Source organism: Phacochoerus africanus, chromosome 8 (genome assembly GCF_016906955.1).
Source record: "Phacochoerus africanus isolate WHEZ1 chromosome 8, ROS_Pafr_v1, whole genome shotgun sequence".
Lineage (NCBI taxonomy): Eukaryota > Metazoa > Chordata > Mammalia > Artiodactyla > Suidae > Phacochoerus > Phacochoerus africanus.
In genome coordinates this window covers 98,153,452-98,170,421 of record NC_062551.1, presented here as the reverse complement: position 1 = coordinate 98,170,421, position 16,970 = coordinate 98,153,452, and the positions used below count along the sequence as shown (strand labels likewise).

Here is a 16,970-nt window from a genome sequence, read left to right as displayed (position 1 = left end):
TGGTCTCCCTACCCCCCAGTTAAGTTCTGCTTTAAGATTTACTTGAGCCTAGATTATATGATTATGAAACACTGCCCTCTCCCTGTACCTCCGCCCAAAGGATACACCATTACTTTAAAAATGTGCAGTTTTAGGAGTTCCCTTTGTGGCTCAGCAGTTAACGAACCTGACTAGGATGCATGAGGATGCAGGTTTGCTCCCTCGCCTCGTTCAGTGGGTTAAGGATCTCGTGGTGCCATGAGCTGTGGGGTAGGGTCACAGCTGTGGCTGTGGTATAGGCTGGCAGCTGTAGCTTCTGTTCGACCCCTAGCCTAGGAACCTCCTTGTGCCGCGAGTGTGGCCCGAAAAAGAAAAAAAAAAAAGGAAAAAATGCTGTTTTACTATTAAGTACCAAATGATGTTTATTATGATTTTTTCAATAGGAAAACTTTTTTTGGTCTTCTTTATTGGATTGCTTGCTGATGATAGCGTCTTGATTTTGTTTGAAGGCAATGAGGGTGTTTCTCCCCATAGTTAATATACACACATACTCTGATCCTGACAGTTGTAGAACTCAGTTGTGTCCTTCCCAGCCTTTCATCTTGTTGGCAGAAGGTGGAACTTTTTCTAGCTGCTAGATCCTATGTTTTGGCTGCTTATTTTCCAACACCTGACATTTGGATCCTCAGAATTTGAATATTCATTTTGAATAATGGACCCAATTTATGCTCTTTAGATTTCTGTTTCACCTGAGGATTGATTTTACATATTGCATTATATCAGTTTCCTAAAATAACTTGTGAAGTTTTCTCTTTTCTTGTTCTGTAATGTCGCCATTAAAAAGACATTCATACACAAGTTCCCGTTGTGGCTCAGCAGTTAGTGAACTTGACTAGTATCCATGAGGATAGATTTATCCAAAAGTTTGTTTGGATGAGCACCTGGGGTAGGCAAGAGACTACAATGAAGATTAATTCTGATGATATATAAGGGTACAGAAAAGAATAACTCAAGAGTAAAATCTCAGGAGTTCCCATTGTGCTCAGTGGTAATGAACCTGCCTAGTGTCCGTGAGGACACAGTTTCGTTCCCTGGCCTCGCTCAGTGGGTTAAGGATCCGGCATTGCTGTGACCTGTGGTATAGGTTGCAGACGCACCTCAGATCTGGCATTGATGTGGCTGTGGCCTAGCCTGGCAGCTGTAGCTCCGATCAGAACCCTAGCCTGGAAACTTCCATATGCCATGGGTGCAGCCTTAAAGAGACAGAAAACAAAAAGAGTAAAATGTCTGTTAAAGTACAGACCTAAACAAATGTTAGGAGCTTTGAGAGGACTAATTATATAGCAGCTCCATGGGCTGATAGCTGGTCTGTGGGGTGTGCATGAGAAGCTACTGTCAGTCCTGTGGACGTGGATACTGGGCTGCGTTGTAGCACTTGGGTCATAAACCTCACCTGTATCGTTGTGGAAGGATTTCACTCTGGTTGACATGAAACCCTCTAAACCTTATCTGTCTCATCTGAATGATTTTTTTGTCCCATCTCAGTTTGTAAACCTAAATTTTTCCCCCCTTTGTTAGCAGTATTCATGTTTTAAGAGAAACCCTTGACTGGTAAAGTTGCCTATGGTATATAAAACTTGCCCCAAGTGGGGAGAGGGTTGACTATGTCTAAACGGTTTTTGGGGGCCTGGGATTTTGGTCCCCGCTCGGCGGAGGATGCTGACATGTTGCCGCATGAAGAGTTCACTTGTCCCTGTGGCTCCACTGTCCCTGGTTCCTCTGGTCCTTGCCCCTTGTGCTTTTCCTCTGCTCCTTTTGCTTTGCCCCTTTAACTGGAGTAAACCGTAGTTGGGAGCATGACTGTTTGCTGACTTACCTTCTAGCGAATTGCTGACCCTGAGGGTGGCCTTGGGGACGCCTGCCTTGTACTGAAGACATACAGTGCAGAATGCTATTCCTGCCTCATTCTGGCACCCTTCCCGTTCTTAGTTTTTTATTTTAGCTTTTTTGGTGTTTATTTTCTTATACATAAATACTTAAACAGGTTTTTCTGAAGGTAGCGGTTTTAGATGTTGCGTATTAACCAGGTGTTACGGTAGATGAGGATTGGGTCTCTGACCCTTCCCTAGGTGCCCTGTCTGCAGCATAATCCTGCCCTGCACAGTGCTTGCTTGATTAAATCAGCATCCATCCTTTGCATTGTGATGATTGGGCAAGTACTGTGTAATACTGAGCTGGACAGGATTATCCTCCAATTTCATCTTCTCATCCACACTATTTTTTTTTTTTTTAAGAGCCTCACCCTCAGCATGTGGAAGTTCTCAGGCTAGGGGTCGAATCAGAGCTACAGCTGCCGGCCTACGCCATAGCCACAGCAACTGGGGATCTGAGCCATGTTTGTGACCTACACCACAGCTCACTGCAAAGGTGGATTCTTAACCCACTGAGCGAGGCCAGGGATTGAAACCTCATCCTCATGGTTCCTAGTCGGGGTCATTAACCACTGAGTCCTGAAGGGAACTCCTCACCCACATTTAGAATTAATGATTATCTCTTATTTTTATGTGCTTTTTCCTTTGTTCTTAAGACAGATTTATTCTTTTTTTTTTTTTTTTTAATTTTTAATTTTCCACTGTACAGCAAGGGGGTCAGGTCATCCTTACATGTATGCATTACAATTACATTTTTTTCCCCCACCCTTTGTTCTGTTGCAACATGAGTATCTAGACAAAGTTCTCAATGCTATTCAGCAGGATCTCCTTGTATATCTATTCTGAGTTGTATCTGATAAGTCCAAGCTCCCGATCCCTCCCACTCCCTCCCCCTCCCATCAGGCAGCCACAAGTCTTTTCTCCAAGTCCATGATTTTCTTTTCTGAGGAGATGTTCATTTGTGCTGGATATTAGATTCCAGTTATAAGTGATATCATATGGTATTTGTCTTTGTCTTTCTGGCTCATTTCACTCAGTATGAGATGCTCTAGTTCCATCCATGTTGCTGCAAATGGCATTATGTCACTTTTTTTATGGCTGAGTAGTATTCCATTGTGTATATATACCACATCTTCTGAATCCAATCATCTGTTGATGGACATTTGGATTGTTTCCATGTCCTGGCTATTGTGAATAGTGCTGCAACGAACATGCGGGTGCATGTATCTCTTTTAAGTAGAGTTTTGTCCGGATAGATGCCCAAGAGTGGGATTGCGGGGTCATATGGAAGTTCTATGTATAGATTTCTGAGGTACCTCGATACTGTTTTCCATAGTGGTTGTACCAGTTTACATTCCCACCAACAGTGCAGGAGGGTTCCCTTTTCTTCACAGCCCCTCCAGCAGTTGTTATTTGTGGATTTATTAATGATGGCCATTCTGACTGGTGTGAGGTGATATCTCATGGTAGTGTTGATTTGCATTTCTCTTATAACCAGCGATGTTGAGCATTTTTTCATGTGTTTGTTGGCCATCTGTATATCTTCTTTGGAGAAATGTCTATTCAGGTCTTTTGCCCATTTTTCCATTGATTGATTGGCTTTTTTGCTGTTGGGTTGTATAAATTGTTTATATATTCTAGAGATTAAGCCCTTGTCGGTTGCATCATTTGAAACTATAGACAGATTTATTCTCAAAGCTCCAGTGGTTCTTTACCACATCTTACTACTCTTTTCCACACTGTCACATGTCTGTGATTCCCATTGTCCTTGGAGCCCTTCCTTCTCCTGGGTCACAGGGGCTGTCACTGGCTGGTCACAGGCATACTTTTCCTGGGGTTCCTTGCTGCATGTCAGGGTTGAATCTCAGGGTCTCAGGGCATTGGGATTCTTTTTTTTTTAGGGCCACACCGGAGGCATATGGACGTTCCCAGGCTAGGGGTCAAATTGGAACTGCAACTGCTGGCCCACACCACAGCCACAGCAACACCGGATACTTAACCCACTGAGCAAGGCTAGGGATTGAACCCGCATCCTCACACTGATACTAGTTGGGTTCGTTACTGCTGAGCCATGACGGGAACTGCTGAGGGTGTCAGGATTCTTGAGCAAGTGCAGAGAAGGTTACAGTCCTTGCCGCTCTGTGACTGAAACATCTTTATTCTATGTTTGAATGGTTGTTGGAATTAGTTTTCTTGTCAGAGTGTTGAAGATAATCCTCTACTGTCTTGTAAGTCTCTAATCTGTTGACAAGCTGATCGGGATTCTTGGTATGTAGCAGTTAGCCCCATCCCTGCCTGGCAGCAGTCTTTCAGGATCACCCTTGTGTCCCTGTGCCCTGAGACGTCATGCTGTGCTCTGGCCTGGGCCTTCCTGTATGGTGCGGGGCACTCAGGCACTCTAGATGCTCATGTCCTCTACTTCTGAGAAATTTTGCAGAGCAAGACTGTATTGTGCGTGTGCAAATACTGCTCATGAAGTTGGACGTTCCCAAGCAGTAGGTGAAGGCCGGATAGTGTTCAGTATGTGGTGTACTCATGAACCAGTGTGTGGGCTCCCTTGTAGAGATTTGGACTAGAGACTTTGAATTTACAGGTTACTCTTAAAAACAGTAAAAATGAGGAAAAGCTGCTCCCAGTGAATTGCGGCCAGGTATTTATTAGCAAAGAACATTTATAAAATATTGAATTTATTTAACTTTGTAGACTAGTTAAGCAAGCTGTTGGTTTTCTGGAATGGGCCTTTTTCTCTGTAGATATTATCAGGTTTCATAAATGATTGGAGTTATTCTCAAATCTCATTTCAGGAAACTTTAATTTAGCAGTCTTTCTTTCCTACTTCTTTTGCTTTGTCCTTTTGCATGGGTGACTGACTTCTCATTATGTGTGCTGATTAATACTGGTATATGAGCAGAGAAGACTGTTTTAAGAACAGTGTATATCCTAGTTCTTTGGAGGAATGCATGTTTTTAAACCATTGTTAAGTTTGAGTCTAGTTTTATGAAACTGTTTTTTGGCTTTACCTCAGTTAAAACTGTCATAACTAATTTTAAAGGTATACTTTTTGGCGTTCTAAAGTAGAATTCTAGATGTATGGTTAATATCTTTTGTTCGTTATTGCAAAAGTAACATCTTTTACCTTCAATTCTTAGACTGATGTCAGCCACAGGCTTTTAGTTGGGAAGTATTGGAAATAGACGTTCGTATTGTAGTGATTTTGGGTGTGGGCTGGTGGGATGTTGATGGTAATGATGGAAATAGTAACGTTTGAGAAGGATAGTTTGTATTTTTTAATGGCTCGTGATCATCTCTATGGAGCATCCATGGCTTTTTCCCCCCCAATCTGAGGGATTTTATTGAGTATTTTATGTTCAGTGTTATGCACAGTTTAATGCTTTTTGGTGACAACATGGGTGGATCTAGGGCATTATGCTAGGTGAAATAAGACAAATACTCTATGTGATCTGACTTTTTTTTTTCTTTTTAGGGCCACACCCATGGCATATGGAAGTTCCCAGGCTAGGGGTCGAATTGGAGCTATAGTTGCTGGCCTACACCACAGCTACAGCAACATCAGATCCTTAACCCACTGAGTGAGGCCAGGGATCAAACCCATGTCCTTGTGGATTCTAGTCCGATTCTTAACCCACTGAGCCACAATGGGAACTCCCCGTATGATCTCACTTATATGTGGAGTCTAAAAACAAAACCAACCAAACAAAATGAAAATAGACTCAGAGAGAACAAACGGGTGGTTGCCAGAAGGCAGGGGTGCTGGATGGTTGAAATAGGTGAAGGGGATTAATAGATACAAACCTCTTATAATTAAAAAAAAAAAAAAAAGCCACAGGGATGTAATATGCAGCATAAGGAATAGGGTCAATAATAATAACATAATTTTGTGTGAGGACAGATGTTATTAGACTTATCACAATAATCATTTCAAAATGTATGTAAATGTCAAAGCAATAGTATACCTGAAACTAACAATATTAAATAACAAAATATATATTTCCATAAAGAGTCTTAACAAACATATACATACATGTAGCCCACTTGCCTGTCAATATAGAGAACATAGCCATCAACCCAGAAAGTTCTCTCTTGCTACTTTGTACTCAACCCCTGCCTCTTCCCCACACCCCCACAACCACAGTTCTAAATTCTTTTGACAGAGATGAGTTGGCCTGTTCCAGAGGTTCATATAAATAGAATCATATGTTATGTAATCTATTGTGTCTGGCATCCTGTCTTTTTGAAGTTCATCTGTTTTGTTGTATGTATTAGTAGTTAGTTCCTTTTTAAAAAATGCTAGTATTCCATTGTGTGAATATGTTACAGTTTATCCAGTCTTGTTAATGGAAATGTGTTTCTAGTTTTTATCCATTATGAATAAAGTTGCTGTGACCATGTCTTTTTGTGACTGTATGTTTCGTTTCTCTTGGTTAGTAATCAGTCACTCAGGAGTTGAATTACTCCATTTTTATGCTAAGGGTTTAACTAAATGCTACTGCCAGATACTTTTCCAAAGCTTATATTCCCACCAGCAATGTATTAAACTTTCTTGCCGAGGTTAGGAATTGTAGCTGTTTGAATTTTAGCCATTCTAGATGGTGTCTATTGATAGTTCATTGTGGTTTTAATTTCCATTTCTTTGGTGTTTAGTGATATAGAACTTTTTTTCATGGGCTTACTGACCAGTCATATATTTTCCTTTGTAAATTGTTTGCTCAGCTCTTTAGCTCATTTTTGTTTTGGATTGTTTCTTTATCGTTGAATTGAAGGAATTCTTTATATATTCTGGGTCTCAGTTACTGGTGATTCTTTGTTGGGGGAGGACCCAGATCCTTCCCACACTGTAAATGTGTTCTCCACATTTTTGCTTTGACTGTTCATTTTCTTCATAGTGTCCTTTGATGAGCAGAATTTTTTTTTTTTTTTGGTCTTTTTAGGACTGTATCCATGACATATGGAGGTTCCCAGGCTAGGGGTCCAACTGGAGCTGTAGCTGGTGGCCTACATCACAGCCACAGCAAAACTAGATCCGAGCCACGTCTGCATCTTACACCACAGCTCATGGTAATGCTGGCTCCTTAACCCACAGAGCAAGGCCAGGGATCAAACATGCATCCTCATGGATACTAGTTGGGTTCGTTAACTGCTGCTGAACCATGATGGGAACTCCTGACGAGCAGAAATTTTTACCTTTTGGCTGTGCCCGTGGCGTGTAGAAGTTCCTGGGCCAGGGATCAAACCCATGCCACAGCAACGGAACCCCCCCCTCCAATAAAAAACCCCAGAGATTGAGGTCAAAGGCTGGGTTCGTCCCATCTTTGTCTCATCTTGGATATAACATGTGGAGAGCATGGAAGAGACTGATTGTTAAGTAAACATCCGAATCCTTCCTGTGTGCTCTGTGCAGTGTTACCTGCTAGAGCTCCTGAATTATTAGGCCAGGCAGCCACGTGCTGAGGTGGTTCAAACCCATCAAGTCACATGCCGTGCTTGAGGTGTGCTTCAGGGACTCTGTGGGCACAGAAGTGGAGGGCATGGCTTAGACTGGGTGGGGTGGATCAGGATGGGGGATATTCCTGGAGAAGATGTTACTGGTGCTTGATCTCTTTTTATTTATTTATTTTTGGCTCTGCCCATGACACATGGAAGTTCTGGGCTAGGATCGAATCTTTGCCACAGCAGTGACCTGAGCCACAGCAGTAACAATGCCAGGCCACCAGGGAACTTTTTTTGGGGGGGGGGCACACTGCTGCATATGGAAATTTCCAGGCTAGGGGTCAGATCAGAGCTGCAGCTGCTGGCCAAACCACAGTTCAGGGCAATGCCAGATCATTAACCCACTGAGGGAGGCCAGGGATAGAACCTGCATGCTCATGGACACTAGTCTGGGTCTTAACCTGTTGAGCCACACCAGGAACTCCTCTTTTGGCATTTTAAAGAAATTAGCTATCATAATTTACATTTTTTTTCCACATTTGCCTCTTTTTTGACTTGGTTTATGGTCGGATTTATCAGTCTTGTCATTTGTGTTTACCAGTTTTTTAAATTGCAAAATAATCTTAAAAGTGAGTGCAAAGAGGAGTTCCCCTTGTGGCTCATCAGTAACAAACCCGACTTGGATCCATGAGGATGTGGGTTTGATCCCTCATCTCGATTGGTGGGTTAAGGGTCCAGTGTTGCTGTGAGCTGTGGTGTAGGTTGTGGACAAGTCTCGGATCTGGTGTTGCTGTGATTGTGGTGTAGGCTGGCAGCTGTAGCTCTGATTAAACCCCTAGCCTGGTAACTTCCATATGCTGAAGGTGTGGCCCTAAAAAAGCAAAAAAAAAAAGAAGAAAAGAAAAAAGAAAAAAAAATGAGTGCAAAGAGAAACAAATGGTTCTGATAGTTTTTTAAATAAATAACCTAAAGAGAAATAAGAAGTAATCCAAGTAACTATTTTTTTTTTGTCTTTTCAGGGTTGCACCCGCAGCATGTGGAGGTTCCCAGGCTAGGGTCGAATCAGAGCTGTTGCCTCTGGCCTACACCAGAGCCACAGCAACACCAGATCCGAGCCGTGTCTGTGACCTACACCACAGCTCATGACAACGCTAGATCCCTGACCCACTGAGCAAGGCCAGGGGTCGAACCCGCATCCTCAGGGACACTAGTCAGATTCGTTTGTGCTGCACCACAACAGGAACTCCTGCGAACAAGTCTTGAATTCTTCTTACATTTGTTTTTTGTAGCATCCATTTTTAAAAAAACTTTTTTTGTGTGTATTTTAGGATTAAGCAATGAGGGTTCCTTTTTTTCTTCAGCATAGCCCCAGGACAAGATAAAATAGCTGTTATCAACTGTCTAATGCAGAATGGAAAAGCTAATGATCAGTAATTGTGTGACTCACTAAATACATCACTTTGCCTGTTTTGTGAATTTTAATTATGATACCAAATTATTCATGTATAGTTATATAAATAGTCTCCTTACTTTATTATTAATAGTTGGTTGGTCATAAGATTTTATGTTGACTAGCAACCAAAGTGAGGCCCTTACAATGGTGGGTTCTTTTTAGAGGGAACTCTCTTGTGCTTGGAGAACTCTAATTTTCATTTGGTTCATTTTTGTAACACTTGAAGATCCAGTGCTTTCAACTCTGAGAACCAAAATGTGTGATGCACAAATGTAACTTGAGATGACAAAATGAAAGACTATCTTTAAAGGGGTTGTGAAGGAAAAACATTTTTATTTTTATTTTTTTGCTTTTAGGGCTACACCCACGGCATGTGGAAATTCCAGGCTAGGGGCTCTAATCGCAGCTACAGCTGACGGCCTATACCACAGCCACAGCAAAGGGGGATCTAAGCCGCGTCTTCGAACTGCACAATAGCTCACAGCGACATTTGGATCCCCAACTGACTGAGCAAGGCCAGGGATCGAACTTGCATCCTCATGGATACTACTTGGATTCCTTTCCGCTGCACCATGATGGGAACTCTGGAAAAAATTTTTGATTTGTAAATACTGGATTGACTGTGTTGTGTGCATCTGTGCTGTTGTGTTTGGGTGGCTGTCAGGTGACGGTGCACTTTCTCTCTCTGCAGGTGTGATGGACAGGTGACGGAGAAACCCTCTACACTGTCATCAGGAAGGCAGCATGACCGAGTGCTTCCTGCCCCCGCCCAGCAGCCCTGGTGAACACCGCCGGGTAGAGCATGGCAGTGGTCTCACACGCACCCCTAGCTCTGAGGAGATCAGCCCCACCAAGTTTCCTGGGTTGTACCGCACTGGCGAGCCCTCACCTCCCCATGACAACCTCCATGAGCCTCCTGATATAGTGTCTGATGATGAGAAAGACCATGGGAAGAAAAAAGGAAAATTTAAGAAAAAGGAAAAAAGGAGTAAGTTCCCTTTTCTTTTTGCTATAGCTACATATCTATATATATTTTTTTCTTTTTTGGCTGCCCTGTGGCGTATGGAGTTTTGACCTACACTGCAGCTGCAGCAATGCTGGATCCTTAACCCACTGTGTAGGGCTGAGATCGAACCTGTGACCTGGTGCTGCAGGGACACCGCAGGTCCCATTGCTCTATAGTGGGAACACCTGTATTTTAGATATGTTTCTGCTCTAATCACATGTACGTGCTATCCTGTAGAAATATACCCAAAGACTCCTGTTTTATGTTTTTTTTTTTTTTTTTTTGTCTTTTGCCCTTTTAGGGCTGCACCCTCGGCATATGGAGGTTCCCAGGCTAGGGGTTCAATCGGAGCTACAGCTGCTGGCCTACACCACAGCCACAGCAACTCAGGATCCAAGCCATGTCTTCGACCTACACCACAGCTCACGGCAGCACTAGATCCCCAATCCACCAAGCAAGGCCAGGGATCAAACCCGAAACCCCATGGTTCCTGGTGGGATTGATTTCTGCTGTGCCACAACAGGAACTCTGGTTTTATGTTTTCTTGTTTAGGGTCTTAACTTTTGTTTACAGTCTTACTCTCAGCAATAAAAATTTCCACAAATGGTAAAGTTTTCTGGTGGAGGTTTCTTAAATTGGTCATTTAAAATAATGTGTAAGAAGTAAACATTGAACCTTTGTCCTTATGGAAGCTTACATTCTTGGTGAGGATGGGTGGGCCAGGTGGGTACACTGTGAAGGAAGTCTGTATTTGTTTATCTTAAGCAAATGCTACATCGCACCCCCTCTCTGACTCCTGTTTTCTAGGGGGAGCACTTTTTAGTTATAAACAAACCAGGTGAATTACTCTAAGTTAAGCGTTGCTTTGAGTTTCACCATATTTTTAAGTTAACTTGTTTTTGGAGCATAACATTTGACGAGAGTGCACAAATTGTGTACAACTTGATGAATTATACAAAATGGATACACTTGTGTAATTAGGATGGACCCTGAAAGGAGAGCATTATCAGCACCCTAGAAATTGCCTTTTGTTGCCCTTCCAAAGGGCATCCCCAGCATAGCTCAGAACTGCCTGATCTTGGACTTTTGTATCTGGAAGTAGGTGTGCTTTTGTGTAGAGTTTCTCTCTCTCTTTTTTTTGGTCTTTTTAGGGTCGCATCTACAGCCTGTGGAAGACCTGGGGTAGGGGTCAAATTGGAGCTGCAGCTGCTGGCCTACACCATAGCCACAGCAGTACCAGATCCAAGCCTTGTCTGTGACCTATACTGCAGCTGTCAGCAACGCTGGATCCTTTAACCCACTGAGCAAGGCCAGGGATCAAATCCACATCCTTAAGGATACTAGTCAGGTTCTTAACCCTCTGAGCCACCATGGGAACTCCTGTGTGGAGTTTCTTTGGTCCATTGTTACATCTCTTAGTCCATCCCTGTTATTCCCCATGGTAGTAACTTGTTCATTTTCATTGCACTAATATAGTGGATTCTAGTTATCCGTTCTACTGTTATTGGTCATTTGAGTTTTTTCAGTATTAGCTGTGAACGTCATTGTACATGTGTGTGCATTTCTGTTGAGTATGTGCTTGCTCACAGGCCATACTTACGTCAGCATCAGTGGACCCTGCAAAGCAGTTTTCCAGAGTGGTTGTGCCAGTTGACACTCCCACCAGTAGTGTCTGAGAACTCCACTTGCTTTTACGTCATGGTATCATGCCATTCTGGTTGATGTGGGATTTGAGGTATTTTAATTAGAGGAAAATTCATGCAGTATCTTTAATCTTTAAATAGCTTGTACAGTAGTTGGCTAAAGAAAAGAAAATGAGAGTTTTAGATGTTAAAAAGAAAAAACAAACCAAACTGGATAACTCTAATACGATTCAAAGCAGCTGTCAGTTTGTGAAAACCAGGGCTCCCAGTGCAGGGAGGTGGCCCCCATCTGGAAATTAGGGAGCTTCCTGGTTCTGTCCTCCCCAAGGGGCTTCTGTTCCTGCTCTTGTCTCCAGAAAGAACTTAGCACCTGGAGACAGGAGAACGAATTGTGACGGGATGATGGGGGGATCTAGACAGTAGTGCATTTTGTGGCCTGATTGGAGATTGTTTCAAATTCCTGGGGCCAGATGTGAAAAAAATCTAAGCAAAGTAAGTTAGAGGATATTATATGGATGATGAAAAAAATGCTCTGTATTACAGAGGGATTCTCTCCACTAGCCCTTGGTGTAGATAATAAATAAATAAAAATAAGTAAATTATTGTTTATAATAATTAAGTTTGTAAAAATTCCCATTACACACATGTGAAATAAAACCAATTGCAAGGATAACTGGCTCTTTGCACGTTGCCCTCTTGTCAGGAGATGTCGCAGCAGCACCTCATTGTAGATGAGCAGTTCCAGGAGGGCTGGGCCCGTGGGCTGGAAAGCCAGATAGCCAGGGCCAGTGGCACTTCTTTGGTCCTGTTTTTGGACGTTAAAAATGGAGTTTGGGAGTTCCTGTTGTGGCGCAGCGGAAATGAATCCGACTAGGAACCATGGGGTTGCGGGTTCGATTCCTGGCCTAGCTCAGTGGGGTAAGGATCCGGTGTTGCTATGAGCTGTGGTGTACGTTGCAGACGTGGCTCAGACCTGGTGTTGCTGTGGCTCTGGCCTTGGCTGGTGGCAACAGCTCCGAATGGACCCCTAGCCTGGGAACCTCCATATGCCGAGGGTGCGGCCCTAAAAAGACAAAAAAAAAAATGGGGGTGGGGTGGGGGAGGACAGTTTGACGTTCAGCAGCCATGACTTACACTTCCTGCATTTCTTTGTCAGCTGAAGGCTATGCTGCCTTTCAGGAAGATAGCTCTGGAGATGAAGCTGAAAGTCCTTCCAAAATGAAGCGGTCTAAGGGGATCCATGTTTTCAAGAAGCCCAGCTTTTCTAAAAAGAAAGAGAAGGATTTTAAAATAAAAGAGAAACCCAAAGAGGAAAAACATAAAGAAGAAAAGCACAAAGAGGAAAAACATAAAGAGAAGAAGTCAAAAGACTTGACAGCAGCTGACGTCGTCAAACAGTGGAAGGAAAAGAAGAAAAAGAAGAAGCCGATTCAGGAGCCAGAGGTGGCTCCTGTAGACGTTCCGAGTCTCAAGCCCATTTTTGGAATTCCTTTGGCCGAGGCAGCTGAGAGGACCATGATGTACGACGGCGTTCGGCTGCCAGCTGTCTTCCGGGAGTGTGTGGACTACGTGGAGAAGCACGGCATGAGGTGCGAGGGCATCTACCGCGTGTCAGGTACGTGTCAGGTGTGGCCACTTCCCGTCGGGCCAGGTGCTCGCATGACGTGTGCCACAGCCTCTGTGGTTGCTGCTTCCTTCCAGTTGGATGGACCCTGCTGCATGTGTGTGCGTGTTTTCCACTGTTCCCCCCATCAGGAGGATTTGCACTGGGGTCAGTTTGCGGCAGCCAGAGAGTGGAAGTGAGCATGTGAGTGGCCCTCACCTGCTGCCCTTTCCTGGCGCTCGGCCGGCCTCTCACCTCCATGCCTCTGAGAGGCATGCAGTGGTCTCCAGCAGGAGGAAGGATGCCTGGGCTCAGGATGCCTCTTGGCCAGGAGACACAGTGACCACAGCCATGAGTATTTCCTGAGGGAATGAAATGTTCTCAGTAAGTGTTTAGGCCCAGATGTGAGTGCTTCCCTATGTAAGTGAAATTGAGCTTCTATTTCTCTACATTCTGTATGTATGAAACTTACCTTTCATACCTGGTGAGAATGTAATTTACATTGGGCGTCTAAACTCAAGCAACAAATACTGTCTAGGGTAAAAAAGTAGATTTCTTACGAAGAAGTATGGCTTTTGTGTTGGTTTAGGATGAGAGTCCTGACCCGTGTGACCTCTGTGCTGTGGGTCATCATGTCCCATGGTTCATTGTCTTGGTCCTGGAGATCTAGGCTATAAACTTCACTGTTGCTCACACACATTTCATGGCGAGTGACATCATAACACATTTAGAATGTATAAAGAGACTGGATTTATTTTTCCATTTAATTGGTTTGTATACAATTCTAGAAGGTAGATTTGATATTTAAGTTTTATTAAGAACTGGCAGGCATGTTTGATAATTTGGGAGACTGTTACATAATCCTACAGATAACGTTACCATTTCAGAATATTTTGCAGAAATGCTACTCTTGTATAGAAAATGAGACAAACAGATTAGGCACTGGATTTGGGTTTACAAGTTTGTTTTTTTTGTTGTTTTTTTGTTTGTTTGTTTTTTTGCTTTTTAGGGCCACACCTACAGCATACAGAGGTTCCCAGGCTAGGGGTTGAATCAGAGCTACAGCTGCTAGCCTACACCACAGCCACAGCAACGCAGGATCTGAGTCACATCGATGACCTACACAACAGCTCATGGCAGTGCCGAATCCATAACCCACTAAGTGAGGACAGGGATCGAAGCCTCACCCTCATGGTTACTAGTCGGATTTGTTTCTCCTATGCCACAATAGGAACTCCGACAAGTTCTTAAGTTACATAAAAATAAACACATATAATGAATTTGAAATTTGACTTTTAAGAAAAATTTATGATGGATTTGTAAAGATCTGAACAATACTAACATAGCTGCTTCTCTTGTGATTTTGATAGGCATGAAGAAATTTTGTTTTAGGCGAAGGTTTCTGAAGAGGTCTTAGAGCTTTGTTCAAAGGGTTCTTTTGTCTTTGACCTATTTTTGATGTTTGCCCTCTTTTGGAGCCAGAGTTGTGAAACTCCTCTCTCCATGTGTCAGAGCATTCAAACTGAGCTGCTCCCCTGTTGGTTGGCTCCTTGGGGACTGAGCTTCTGCTTTGATCAATTTTGTATTTATTTTTGAAGCTCTGGCAGTGTGCTGTGTTCAGCCCTCTGTGGACTACAGAGTTATGGCTGTGACTTTTCTTTTTGAAGGCTGATAATACTGGTTTCTGCTGGAGAACTTTGGTTCTCATTTATTCACATGTAAGTTCCAGTTGTAAAACTAACATATTTTGCTTATTCTCTTTCCGTACCTGGGACGCTGTATTTGAAGCGTCTAGTTTTTGCAGGGAAGACATGTTGATAACAAACCAAATTCTTACTCTAAATTGTTCACTGTGCAATCTTCTGAATAGGCATTGCTGGGGGAAAATTTGAAATCTGTGAAATATATATGAGAGAGAGGGAGGAGGTCTTTGTCAAGAATTTCTTTTCTTTTCCTTTTTAGGCTGCACCCATGGAATGTGGAAGTTTCCGGGCTGGGAGTTGAATCAGAACTGCAGCTGCTGGCCTACACCACAACCACAGCAATGCCAGATCTGAGCCACGTGGGCGACCTACACCACAGCACACAGCAATGCCGGGTCCTTAACCCACTGAGAGAGGCCAGGGATTGAACCCGGCTCCTCATGGATACTGGTTGGATTCTTAACCCACCGAGCCACAACAGGAACTCCAAGAATTTCAGTTAAAGTTATGAGTCACCATGTGTTACTTATGAAAGTAGGAAAATAGGAATTAGTTTCTAACTTTCCTGCCTCAAGATAAAGATTGTGAAAAAAATAAGATTCATATTGTTGGAATTCCTCTTGTGGCTCAGTGGGATAAGAATCTGACTGCAGTGGCTTGGGCTGCTGCGCAGATGAGAGTTCATTCTCTGGCCTGGGAATTTCCATATGCCGAGGATGCCTCCATTAAAAAAAAGAAAAGATTCATATTGTTATTTTCATACTCAGAGTTGCTGATTTTATTTCGCCAGTGCTGGATAAGTTACTGATGTATTGTGGTCCCATTGAAAGGTTTACACATAAGATAAGAAATTTCAGAGCCCAGAGGTAAGCATAGTTGATTATAAAATTCTCTTCAAATTAAATGACACTGGAGTGTCATTTACATTATAGTCTGTCAGCCTTAATTTGTGGCTTGTTTCCAGTAATTGGCCTGTTTTTGATTTTTTGCTGTTGTTTTTTATTTTTGTTTTGTCATTTTAGGGCCATACCCGTGGCATATGGAGGTTCCCAGGCTAGGGGTCCAATCTGAGCTGTAGCCTCCGGCCTACACCACGGCCACAGTAATGCCAGATCCAAGCTGCATCTTCAACCTACACCACAGTTCACAGCAACTCCGGATCCTTAACCCACTGAGCAGGCCAGGGATCGAACCTGAGTCCTCATGGACCCTAGTCAGATTCATCAACTCTGAGCCACAACAGGGAACTCCTTTTTTTTTTTTTTTAATTGACGCATAGTTGATGTATAATGTCATGTGTTTCAGGAGGACAACATGCTGATTCACTTTTTATTTTTAATTTTTTTTTAATTCATTTTTTGTCTTTTTGCTATTTCTTTGGGCCGCTCCTGCGGCATATGGAGGTTCCCAGGCTAGGGGTTGAATCAGAGCTGTAGCCCCCGGCCTACGCCAGAGCCACAGCAACGCGGGATCCGAGCCACATCTGCAATCTACACCACAGCTCACGGCAACGCCGGATCATTAACCCACTGAGCAAGGGCAGGGACCGAACCTGCAACCTCATGGTTCCTAGTCGGATTCGTTAACCACTGCGCCATGACAGGAACTCCTGATTCACTATTTTTAAATGTTGTGTTCCATTTATAGTTATTATAAAATGTTGGCTATATTCCTTTTGCTGTACAGTACAGTCCTTGTAGCTTATTTATTTTATGCATGGTAGTTTGTACTTCTTAATCCCCACCTGTATCTTGCCCCTCCCACCCCCTTTCCCCACTGGTACCACTGATTTGTTTTCTATATCTGTGAGTCTGTTTCTTTTTTGTTATATTCAATACTTTGTTTTATCTTTTTAGATTCCACATATAAAGTATTTGTCTTCCTCTGACTTCATTTAGCATAACAACCTCTAGGTCCATCTGTGCTGTTACAAATGGTAGAATTTCATCCTTTTTTATAGCTGACCAGTAAATCTTGGCCTAAAGTTTTAAGTGTTAAAAACCACAGAAAGCTACTTTGTACTCTCATGAGCCATCACTGTCACTGAGTTAGGTCACTTAAGTGCAGATTGGGCTAAAGACTTAATTAAATAGTGTCTGGAAAACATTGGTGTATGTATGTTTCTTTCTGTCTACTAAGAAAAGCAAAACAATTCAATTTTAGTAACCCACATTTTCCTTTTTTTTTGCTGGTTCCTAGGTTCA

General features: G+C 42.9%; 1 protein-coding gene across 1 annotated transcript in view; it reads left to right on the top strand.

The window, feature by feature from the left end:
* The window catches only part of RALBP1 (ralA binding protein 1), a 45,120-nt gene that overhangs the window by 11,660 nt on the left and 16,490 nt on the right, over positions 1 to 16,970 (top strand). The window contains exons 3-4 of the mRNA XM_047793711.1: positions 9,503 to 9,799; positions 12,617 to 13,075. Of these exons, the coding sequence (XP_047649667.1) occupies positions 9,556 to 9,799; positions 12,617 to 13,075 (703 nt within the window). The 5' untranslated portion in view covers positions 9,503 to 9,555. The remainder of the gene's footprint in view (positions 1 to 9,502; positions 9,800 to 12,616; positions 13,076 to 16,970) is intronic.